Below are 12,708 nucleotides of genomic sequence, written 5' to 3' on the forward strand. Positions count from 1 at the left end.
AGAATGAAAAGAAATGAGGCTAGTTTAAGAGAACTCTGGAACAGCAAGAAGCACTCCAATATTTTCATTATAGTGTTCCCAGAAAAAGAAGAGAGAGAGAAAGGACCAGACAAAATTTTTGAAGAGATACAAACTGAAAACTTCCCCAACTTGGGAAAGGAAACAGTCACCCAAGTCCAGAATATGCAGAGAGTTCACATAGGATCAACCCAAAGAAGAACACACCAAGTCACACTGTAATCAAATTGACAAAAATTAAGGATAAGGAGAAAATATTAAAATTATCAAGAGAAAATCAACAAATAACATCCAAGGGAACTGTCGTAAGGTTATCAGCTGATTTTTGAGCAGACACTGTACTGGCCAGAAGGGAGTGGCACGATATATTTAAAGTGATCAAAGGGAAAAACTTACAACGAAGAATATTCTATCCAGCAAGGCTCTCATTCGAGTTTGATGGAGAAATCACAGCATCACAGACAAACAAAAGCTAAAAGAATTCAGCACCACCAAAGCAGCCAGACAACAAATGTTAAAGGAACTTCTCTAGTCATCAAACCCTAAGAAAAGAGAACAAAAAGAAGAAAGAGAAAAAAAAGACCTACAAAAAATTGCTTTGGGAATTCATGGTTTTTTATGGTTCCGTATAAATTTTGGACTTTTTTGCTCCAGTTCTGTGGAACATGTTGTGAGTATTTTGACAAGGGTTACATTGGGTCTGTAGATTGCTTTGGGTAGTATGGCCATTTTGATGTTGATTCTTCCAATCCAAGAGCACAAGATACCCTTCCATTTCTTTGTAACTTCAATTTTCTTCAGCAATGTTTTACAGTTTTCAGAGTATAGGTTAGGTTTATTTCTAGGTATTTTGTTATTTTTGATGCAATGGAAATGTTTATGCCAGTTATAAAATTCTGGGTTTAAAATTTTTTTTAGTTGTTTATTTTTGGGGTGGGTAATTAGGTTTATTTACTTATTTTTGGAGGAGGTACTGGGGATTTAACCCAGGACCTCATGCATGCTAAGCATGCACTCGTCCACTTGAGCTAGATCCTCCCCCTAAAATTCTGGGTTTTGAAGTGGGGGGAAGAAAAGAAAAAAGGAATGGAGGGCTGGAAATGGCAAAATATCCTCCTTTTTAATGGGTGAGCTGTATTCCATTACATATATATGCTACATCTTATTTATCCACTCATCTATTGATGTGAACTTAGGATGCTTCCATATCTTGGCGATTATAAATAATGTTGCTGTTAATAGTAGGGAGTACGTATCTTTTTGAATTAATGTTTTTGTTTTTCTCAGACATTTGCCCAGGAGTGGAATTGCTGGGCCATATGGTGGTTCTATTTTTAGGTTTTTGAGAAACCTCCATATTGTTCTCCATGGCGGCTGCACCAATTTACATTCCCCCCAACAGTGTACAAAGGTTCCCTTTTCTCCACGTCCTTGCCAGCATTTGTTATTGGTGTTCTTTTTGGTGATGGCCATTCTGACAAGTGTGAGATGATGTCTTATTGTGATTTTGATTTGCATTCCCCTGGTATTAGTGATGTTAGACAATTTTTCATGTTCCTGAGGGCCATCTGCATGTCCTCTTTTGTAAAAGTGTCTATTCAGTTCTTCTGCCCATATTTTAAATGGGTGGGTTGGTTGGTTGGTTGCTTGCTTGCTTTTTAATTGAAGTACAGTTGATTTGAAATGTTGTATTCATTTCCGGTGTGCAGCACGGATGGACTTGGAGGGCATTATGCTAAGTGAAATAAGTGAGACAGAGAAAGACAAATACTGCAAGGTACCACTTACATGTGGAATCTAAAAAAAAAAAATACAATAAACTAGTGAATATAACAGAAAAGAAACAGACTCACAGATGTAGAGAAGGAACTAGTTCATGGTTACCAGCGGGGAGAGGGGAGGGGGGAGGGGCAGGATGGAGGTGGAGGATTAAGAGGTACAAACTGTCAGGTATAAAATGAGCTGCAAGGCTGTGCTGTACAACGTGGGGAGTAGAGCCCGTATTTTACACTAACTACAAATGGACTATAACCTTTAAAACTTTGTGAATCACTATATTGTATACCTGTAACGTATCATACTGTACATCAACTATATTCAGTTAAGAAACATGATATTGTAAAATAAATACATAAACAAATTTTAAAAATGGTTAAAAAATTTCATGTGTATGCGTGTTTGTTTTAGGTTTAGATCTGTTCCTGTTCTAATGGTCTGTTTCTCTGTCCCAACATCAACACCACATTGCCTTAATTACTCTAACTTTAATATAAGCACAGCCACCTCCTCAACTACGTTCTTTTTCTTCAGGAGTTCTTGAAATGTGGCTCATGTGAGTGAGGAAATCAATTTTAAATTTTAATTTAAATTAAATTCAATATAAGTAAAAAATATATACAATCCAGGTATTAGAAAACTTTTAAGTATGTTTGAAATAAGTTCCACACATGAATCTAGTTTTTCAATTGTGAATTTAATGAAATCTAAATGAGATACAATATTACCAATGAAAATACACCATATGAATAGAAATAATGTGCCAAATGCACACACGATTTCAAATGACTTAGTACAAAAATGTAAATTAGTTCAGTGATATATTTGTATTTATTACATTTTGAAATAGCAATATTTTGAATATCTTGTTAAAATTAATTTTATTTGTTTCTTTTTACTTTTTAAAATTATGGCTGCCAGAAGATTTATGACATGTGTGCCTGGCTTATATGAAATTTAATGTTAACAAATTTCTTCAAAAAATTTCAGAACAATTTAGTAGCATATTTCTCAAAGACAATTTAAAATTTTACATTTCATTTCTTGGTCAGTCCTGGTATAGCTAATATAGATGCTTCCCTCCCTGAATCTGTCCTCCCCCACTCCTGGCTTTGTCACCTTTGATTTGCTTTCTGCCTTTATCCAATCCCCTCTGCAAGCCTCTCAGCCTGTAAACCATCTCCTTTCTCTGAGAAACAGTTTTCCTTTCTTTAAGGGGAGGTTTGCACCTCTTGGTTCCTGCCCATGTTCTAGAATGCCTAGCAGGTCCACTCAGATGAGCACAGATGTTCTCTTCTGTTTAGTATCACAGGTTGGGAGGATGGGCTCTAGTCATGCAAACTGGAGTTTTGGGTCCTTGGGGTCTTGCTGCAGTTCCCCATCATAAAGGGCGTCAGGCTGGCACCTAAGAAAAAACACATAAGACAAAGGCAATATTAGTTTTCTCTGAAGACCATTCAGCCTAAACCATTTGTCTTCTATTTGCATGTCTAGTCCTTTAGACTCAGTGGGTCCCCTTTTCATGGTGCTGAAGAGGATTTGATCTTTCCTGCATCACTACCAAATTCTACTTGAGGCCTGGCATCTTCATATGAAAACTCAGCACATCTGTTAAAGGTTGTTAAAGCACTCAAGGATGCCCATTCTAAACACTTCTATTCAACATAGTACTGGAAGCCCCAGCCACAGCAATCGGAAAAGAAAAAGAAATAGAAGGGATCCAAACTGGAAGGGCAGAGGTAACACTGTCACTGTATGCACATAACAGGATACCCTGTGAAGAAAACCCTAAAGACTCCACACAAAAACTGTTGGAACTAATAAACGAATTCAGCAAGGTAGCAGCATACAGGAGCAATACACAGAAGTCTGTTGCCTTTCTTTACACTAACAATGACATATCAGAAAAGAAAAGTAAAACTAAAATTCCATTTATAATTGCACCCCCCCCCCAAAAAAAACCCATAGGAATAAACCTAACCAAGGATGTGAAAGACCTAGATGCTGAGAATAAAACATTGATAAAGGAAATTGAAGACGATACAAAGAAAGGGAAAGATATCCCCTGCTCTTGGATCAGAAGAATTAATATTATGGTCATACTACCCAAAGTATCTACAGATTTAATGTAATCTTTATCAAGTTACCCATGGCATTTTTCACAGAGCTAGAACAAATAATCCTAAAATTTATATGGAACCACAAAAGACCCAGAATTGCTAAAGCTGTACAAAGACTGCTAAAAAACAAAGATGGGGGCACAACCCTCCCAGATTTTAGACAATACTACAAAGCTACAGTAATCAAAACAGCATGTTTTGGCACACACACACACACACACACACACACACACACACACACACACACACACAAAGACATATAGATGAATGGAACAGAATAGAGAGCCCAGAAGTAAACCCACACACCTATGGTCACTTAATCTTCAACAAAGGGCGTGAGAATACACAATGGAGAAAAGACAGTCTCTTCAGCAAGTGGTGCTGGGACAGCTGGACAGCCCCATGTAAACCAATGAAGTTAGAACACTCCCTCACACTATACAGAAAAATAAACTCAAAATGGCTTATAGACTTAAATATAAGACATGGCACTAAAAAAGCTCCTAGAAGAGAACATAGGCAAGACATTCTCAGACACAAATTGTAGTGATACTTTCACAGATCAGCCTCCCAAGGCAAAAGAAATCAAAGCCAAAATAAACAAATGGCACCTAATCAAACTTAAAAGCTTTTGCACTCAGAAGACAGCTCCAGCTCAAATTAAAAATATACACTGGAAAAAATTTCAAGGCAGATCAATAGGTACTAATATGGACAACCTCCAAGATGTACTGTCCACTGAAGATAAAAAACAAGGTTCAGGACAATGTGTACAGGAAGCTGTTTTTTGTATCTGGAATGCTTACATTTTCAGAGACTGACTCTGGAACCACAAACAAAAATACTGGCATCAGATTTCTTTGGGTAAGGGCCTTGGGGACGGGGTGAATGAGAAACGTACCTCTGTTTTTAAAAATGTGCTTATTCACAGTAATCAAAAGCTAGAAACCACCCAAAAGTCCATGAATGGTTGAATGGATAAACGAAATGTGGTCTATCCATACAATGGAATGTTGTTCAGCTTTGAACAGGAAATGATGACACCTGCTACAAAGTGAATGAAGTTTTGAAGACATAAGCCAGACACAAAGGGACAAATAATGTATGATTCTATTCATATGAAGTACTTAGAATAAATAGTCAAATTCATACAGAAAGAAAGTGGAATGCTCGTTACCAGGGACTAGCGTGGAGGAAGAAAAGGGAGTTAGCGTTTAGAGGTTGCAGAGTTTCAGGATGGACGGATGAGAACGTTCTGGAGATGGACAGTGATGATGGTTGTGCAATAATGTCAATGTACTAGGTGCCAACGAACTGTACACTTAAAAATGGTTCAAATGGTAAGTTTTATGTTCTGTATGTTTAATCAGAATAAAAATATGTGTACACAGTGCCTTTAAATTTATTTTTAACAACTTTTCTTTTTAATTGAAAGGGACAGAGGCCATTTCTACTAAAATTATAGATGTCTTTAATATATGGCACAGGTGAATCCTACAGATACACCTGCTTATACATGGAATGTCACATGTACATTGCAGCATTGTTTGCAATAGCAAAAGACTAGGAATAAAGTATCCCACTGGAAAAGGCTGGTTAATTGTGTGTATCCATGCAGCAGAGTACCCTGCAGCTGAAAAAAAAAGAATGAGGAAGATCTCTATTTACTGATTTAGAAAGAGCTCCAGGATATATTGTTAAGTGAACGAATGTAAGATACAGCTGTACACAGTATGCTGCCTTTGGCATAAAAAATGGGAGGAGTCATAGGAAGAACACTCTTGGACATAAATCACAGCAATGTATTTTCTGAACTAGCTCCTAGAGTAATGGAAATAAAAGCCAAAATAAATAAATGGGATCTAAATAAAATTAAAAGCTTTTGCACAGCTAAGGATACCATCAGCAAAACGAAAAGACAACCTACAGTATGGGAGAACATATTTGCAAATATTGTGCAAATGATGTGACCGACAAGGGACTAACTTCCAAAATACACAAACAGCTCATACACCTTAATATATTAAAAAAAAAAACAAACAAGCAACCTAATCAAAAAATGGACAGATGACCTAAATAGACATTTCTCCAAAGAAAACATAGAGATGGCCAACAAGCACAAGAAAAGTTGCTCAACATCACTAATTGTTAGAGAAATGCAAATCAAAACTACAATATTGCCTCACACAGGTCAGAATGGCCATAATTAAAAAGTCCACGAACAATAAATGCTGGTGAGGGTGTGGAAGAAAAAGGAACCCTCCTACACTGTTGGTGGGAGTATAAATTGGTGCAGCCACTATGGAGAACCGTATGCAGGTTCCTTAAAAAACTAAAAATAGACTTACCATATGACCCAGCAACCCCACTTCTGGGCATATATCCAGAGAAAAATATAATTCAGAAAGACACATGCACCCCAATGTCCACAGCAGCACTATTTACAATAACCAAGACATGGAAACAACCCAAATGTCCATCAACAGATGATTGGATAAAGAAGATGTGATATACATATACAATGGAATACTACTCAGCCATAAAAAAGAATAAAATAATGCCATTTGCAGCAACATGGATGGGCCTGGAGGTTGTCATTCCAAGTGAAGTCAGTCAGAAAGAGAAAGAAAAACGCCATATGACATCGCTTATATGTGGAATCTAAATATATATATATGTTTAAAGTACTGAAAGAAAAAAAACACCATACAAGAATACTCTATCCAGCAAAGTTATACTTCAGTAATGAAGGAGAGATAAAACTTTCCCAGACAAACAATAGCTCAGGAAAATCATCACCAAAACATAGAGAATTTTCTTGGTTTTGTATAAATATTCAAATCCAAGCAGGAATGTTTAAGAACCTCTGGGGTACAGACAGCGATGCCCTGAAGTCAGCATGCACCAGCTCATGAGAACCTACTGTTAAATTTTCAGAAATTTTGCAAGCCAGTTTTTTAAAATTCACATTCCAAAAAAATAAATTACGTAACCTTAAAAATAAATTTCTTCTTTAGCTAAAGTTTTTCTACAGACAAAAGGCAGGTCAAGGACATGGAGATGGAGGGGGAGTTCTGTCCTGGGAAGGTCCCATAGGTCTTGCTCCATTTCAGAAGGACTTATCCAAAATACATAAAGAACTTATACAAGTCACAAAGAAAATGACAGAAAATGAGGTTTTTTAAATGAGCAGAAGATCTGAAGAGGCACCTCATAGTAGAAAATACTCAAATGAGCAATTAACTTCTGGAAGCCAAAATAGGAAACAACTGCAGACATAAGAATGACTAAAATTTAAAAAGACTGAAAATTTAAAACAAGAAGAAATGGGAGGAGTAAGATTATATATTCATATTTGCCAAGCGAGAACCAGTAACAAGGGTTACGTGCGGTGTGCAAGGAAGAAGGAATGGATGGGAAGAGGGGTGAGGAGAGGTTTCTCAGTGCACAGTCTTCACGTTGTTTTGATTTCCGAATCACGCCAATGCATTTCTATCAAGAATAAGAACAAGAAATAGAAGATGAAATGAGGGAAAAGGGGGCAGTGGTGGAGAGGTTGCCCAGTTCCTCCTTTCTACCATTAACTCCCCACCTCCATCCCACCAACAACTTCATGGATCTCTCAGGTTGTGTTTCATTTTGAGGTTAACTGGGATAAACATAACCCTCCAATAGCTCTCTCTCTTTACATGGATTCACTTAATATTCCTAACAACCTAATCAGGTAGACTCTATCACTAACATCCTCATTTTACAAAAGAGCAAACAGAGGCTGTGAGAGGTTAAGTCACCGGCCTAAGATCTCACGCAGCCAGTAAATCGAATTTGAACCCATTGTCTATCAAATCCTGGCTCTCCTAACACCCTTGTACAAATATCTCTGAACATTTGCTCTGTTAATTTTTTCATCACTTTTGGCTACATTATTAGAAGCGGGTGAACTGGGTCAAAGAACTTGCACTTTTAATGTTTTCTTTGCTTTTTTTTAAATTAAAGAATCCAAAATGTCATTATGTAAATTTGCATTATTTTACATTTCCACCATAAGGGCGTGAGAATGCCTGTATCTTCATACGATAGGCAATATAGAGCAGCAGCAAAATTTAATCTTCTCCTTAAGCTACCTGACGAAATATGGTTTATCACTATTGTTTTCATTAGCTGCTTAGTACTGAAAAGCTCAGCGATCCTCTGGGGGACCCACCGGCCCAACGCAAGGGCGCTCCCCGGCGCTTGTGCGCCGTCCGCCCCCGCCTGGGGAGCGCGCCGGCCGCCGCGCGCCGCCCTCCTCTGGGCCCTAATCGGGTTCCCAGGCGCAGTGCGCACGCGCGCGCTTCGCCCCAGGCGTCCAGCTTTGTGCCTGATCGCTGTCTCCACGGCCGCGTCCGGGGGGCAGCTTTTAACCCGGGCTGGTCTTCGGGGAAGAGCAGCGTGTCCCCCGGACCCAGCGCGCCTCTGGGCCTCAGCGGCGAGAGGGCCCGGGGCGGGGGATCCTGCGGGTGTCGGGCGGCGCGTCGGGCAGCCCACGCGGGCGGGGCGGGCCCCCCGCTCGGGCCTGGGCGTCAGTCGCCGGTGGGGCCGGAGCCCGGCGCGGAGCCCCTGGCAGGACAGGTACGGAGGCGGCGACGCTGGCAACCGTCTCCTCCCCACCCCGTGTCGGCAAGGCTCCCAGCGGTGCACTGGGGGCTCGGCGCGCGGCGGGGCGCGGCCGGGAGCCGGGGGCGCGGGGCGGGGGCGTCGGGGATGGAGGCCCGCGGCGGGGGTGGGCTCCCGCCTGGGTCTGGGCCGGTCCCACCCGCCCGAGCGCCCTAGCCTGGCGGTGTTCTCCCGGGGTCAGAGTGCTTGTGCCTCCCAGTTCTTCCGAAACTGCCAGGGTTCCTCTCCATTCCTGGGAGCGTCCGAGGCACCCCTGAGCCCACTTCGAGCTACAGGTTTCCTGTGGGGCACATGGTTGAGAAGTTGTGTCAAACGGGGGAAAAAAAAAAACCCAAAACAACATAACAAAAACACAGCCCAGATAGAGGATTCAAGCTTGGGGGCCTGGATGTGCGTTTAGTGTGTCTGTTTCCCATTCACTCCTGGGACCCGCCTTACCTGGAAGGATCATCTTGCGAGTCCCCCCAATGAAATCACTCAGACGAGGAACTCCGCTGTTGTTAAAGAGGCGGTGATGTGGAAACTTGCCTTCATTTTTACAGTGAGCAGAGCAGCACGCCCATACGACTTACGAATACAGTGTGCTTAAGGTCCTGAGAGTCGAGGAGCTCTGAGGTGGAGACTGACACTCTTAACCTGACGCAGTGCCAAAGCCCAAGCCACGGGACGTTAAGGATAGTAGTTAACGGTAACTGTTTTCAAAAGGCGTTTTGTGCTCAAATATGTTTAGAAACTTCATGGTTAAAGTTTTCTCTACTGTAGAATGTTTCAGTCTTCAGTATGCTAATGATATTTACCTTGAACTTCCCACTGGAAGTAAACAGTATGGAGAGTTTCCCAGGTTTGAATGGAAAATACTGTTTTTCTTGGGCACTGCTTCTGTTTAACATATGAAACGGTTTGGGAAATGGAGTTCCAGCATCGGCAACTCAAGGTTTGGAAGGGTGTAGTGTAGGTCAGTGCTTTTTGAACTTTAGTGGCGCATGCATATGCCTGAGCTAGCCTGCTGGAAAATGAGAAAGCCTGGACACCCTGTCACTTAGCCAACCGGACAACATGTGGAAAGGCTGAGACCAAAGGGTCTGCCCAGCCCAGCTCAGCGTAAGCTGCTGACCCACAGACTCATGAGCTAAAAAGAGTTTATTATTAATTTTTGGTTGTTTTTTATGCAACATTCTCGTGGCACTAGATAAATGAAACAGTAGCAACCCCGAAAAAGACTGAATAGAGCAGAGCCATTACATCCACCAACGCCGTCGGGTTCCCAAAGCGATTAGGTTTTTCTGTGCTGTCACCGTGAGACTTCCAGGTTTGCACGTTACTGCAGCGGAGCCAGTCCTTCCTGACTGATCCACAGGAAGCAGATCACAGGCCCCCTGCCCGCCCCAGTGCCTCAGAGACCTGAGCAGAGGGGAGGCGGTAGGTAAACTGGATGCAAGGGAGAGCGACTAGCCTGTAGATCATGGAGAAGAAGAACTGGCCCGTCTTCTGGAAGCCCACGCGCTGGTAGAGGGCCAGGGCGGAGTACTGCAGCGCACTGGTGCTGAGGACCACTTCACGGTAGCCCTGGTCCCGTGCGAACTGCAGGACCGCCCTGACCAGTGCTTTCGCGATCCCCTGACCGCGGTGCTCCGAGGCCCCACAGGTGAAACAGCTCCAACTGCTCCTTTCGCACGGCGTGCTTCTTGACAGGCAGTGCTCCCACCATGCCCACCACCTGCCCCTCGGACTCCGCCACCCAGAAGCAGGAGCCACTCTCACTGAAGTAGGATTTGCTGATGTCAGACATGTCTGTGTGCAAAGACATGACTTTACACTGGATCCAAGGGTATTTGGCAAGGAACCTCAGGGCAGCTAGGAGGCCGAGGCTGGCCACGAGGGCCAGGACCCAGGCGCCAGAGACCAGGAATAGGGCGAAGGGCCCTCCAAGCAAGAGCACAAGGGTTCGGGGCAGCTTCAGGATGTGGCGGAAGGCAGTGGGGGTGTGCTCAGTCATCCCTTCGGAGAACAAGGCCACGACCCGTTTGCGGTCACTTTCCCTGTATTTGCGGATGTGGTAAGGAGCCATGGGAGGCTTCTGTGTCTGAATCTCGAAGTTCAGGAGGAGAGCCAGGCTTCCCTGTACACCTTCCCAGCAGCCTTGGGGGAGAGAGAGGAAGCCAGGTGAGTTGCCCCATCCTCCCACCTCCCAGGAGCGGGCAGCTCTGCTCAAGGATGTGTCTTTCTGCTTCTACCCAAGAGAATGTGGCCACAGCCACTGGCAGAAGGCGTCCGGTCAGAGAGACCTGCGTTTGATGCCGGCTCTGCGCGCAACCTTGGGTGTGTTACATAATCCCTCTGAGACCCACCTTCTGAAGTTGTGAGGATTTAATAAAATAACATGTATAAGCTCAAGGCCTCCTCCCCTCCCCTCTGTCCCTTTTTGCTCACTCTCCTCTCAGCTTCTCCACACATGGGGGTGCAGCATGCTGCAGCCAAGCCTGTCCCCCACCCTTTGGTCCCTCTCCCACGGACTGCACACTGCAAGACTCCTGTGTTTCCAAACACAAGTTTCAGCAAAGGCTCCTTCCCCCTCGATGGCAAATTTTTAGGCTGTTGAGGTGGCATAAGAGCCAAACACCAAACATGGCCCAGGCCGCACTCAGAGCACTGTCCTTCCACCCGCGTCCTCTCACCTGCACAAGAGCCTTGAGTGTCCAGGGCAGCCTCAGCCTCACCTCTGTCCTCAGCCTCTGACTGGCATCCAAGAGAGAGTGTGCAGAGCCCGCTCCACTTCTGGGGATCAGGGCCTGGAGGGCCACCCCACTGGCTGACTCTGCACGTTCGTTAATCATAAACCCCAGGATGAAGGAGCCAGGCTGTGATAGCCCAGGCAGCCAGTTCTCCATTCTCTGATCACTGGGGGATTAGCCTGGAGTGAGGGCCGCAGGGTCTGGGACCGCTCATGGGTCCTCACGCTTGTGGACGGCCGACACTCCCCCGCCATGGCAGCTCACCTGGCACCTTGGTGCGCTCTGCTGTCCACCTCGGCCCCTCCAAACCGCTGCTGTGGACCTAGGGAATGCTCCTCTCCCCCTGTGCTCTATCATCACAGGCCGGAGTCCAAGTCCGCTGGCTCAGCACACAAGGTCCTTCACAGCAGGGCGAGGATGGCAGGGGCCTGGCCATGCAGGGCCTATCATCAGGTTAAGGAGTTTGGAGTCTTTTCCAGGAGCAGCTGGAGGCCACTGCTGTGCTTTTAGCTGAGGAGAACCGTAACCAGAGACGGGGGTGCGTGTATGTGGTTCATGTGTGTTACTCTCCCTGCACGTGCAGACTGGTTTGGAGGAGGTGGAAATGGAAGCATATAGCCCCCGCCCCCCAGAGGCTAGTGCAGCAATCCAGGCAGAAGAAGGGCCTCTAGGTACAGGTATGCAGGTTGCTCACTGCGCAAGAACACCTTGGCAAGGAGGGCAAGTGGGGACTAGAATCAAGCCTGCTCTGCTCACCAGACCACGAGCTCTGGCACAGAGCTGAGTCTGGCCAAAGAAAAAGTCACCTTTTTCTTACTTGCTCAAAGGCATTGCTGCCCCCTGAACTGTGCGTCCGATAGGTTGTGTCTGTGTGAAGGAGGGTTGCCTTGTTCTGTGTTCACAAAGAGCCATGTAGGCCGGCAGGAGTTAGGAGAGAAGTCAGTGGCTTGGGTGTGACCTGGCCTGCTTGGAGGTACATTTTAGGGGCGGAAATGGCAGGAGTTAGTGACTCTCCAAGGATGGAGGACGGGTCAGCAATGGCAGCCAGGTTTCTGGCAGGAGCGTCTAGGAGGACACTGGGGAGAGACCAGGCTAGGAGAGAAAGATCATGACAGCCCCAGAGGTGTCATCCTGGCAGCTGGAATCCAGGGCTGGTGGCTGAAGGCTGCCGAAGCTCCAGATCTTTGGCACCCGGCAAGGCCACAAAGGTTTACCAGCCCGGGTGCTAAGCCATGGGTGCGTTACATCCTTTTCAGTACACTTTTAACATTTTCTTTAAATATTTCAATGATAAGCAAAATTTGAACTAGGACTCCAAAATGCAGTCGAGTATCCTTAATGAGTCTCTAATATTAACCAGTCAGAAACCAAATGGTCAAGCTGAGGGACCAGAGGTCTGTGATCTG

The 12,708-nt window shown here is 44.5% G+C and overlaps 1 protein-coding gene across 1 annotated transcript; it reads right to left on the minus strand.

The window, feature by feature from the left end:
* Positions 1–9,692: 9,692 nt before the first annotated feature.
* On the minus strand, positions 9,693–10,638 carry LOC135323040 (putative N-acetyltransferase 8B). The gene is given in 2 exon segments (XM_064494358.1): positions 9,693–10,209; positions 10,211–10,638. Coding segments are annotated over 2 exon segments (702 nt in total). The 3' UTR covers positions 9,693–9,935.
* Between the last annotated feature and the right edge of the window lie 2,070 nt (positions 10,639–12,708).

This window comes from Camelus dromedarius, chromosome 15 (assembly GCF_036321535.1).
Source record: "Camelus dromedarius isolate mCamDro1 chromosome 15, mCamDro1.pat, whole genome shotgun sequence".
In the NCBI taxonomy this organism is placed as follows: Eukaryota; Metazoa; Chordata; class Mammalia; order Artiodactyla; family Camelidae; genus Camelus; species Camelus dromedarius.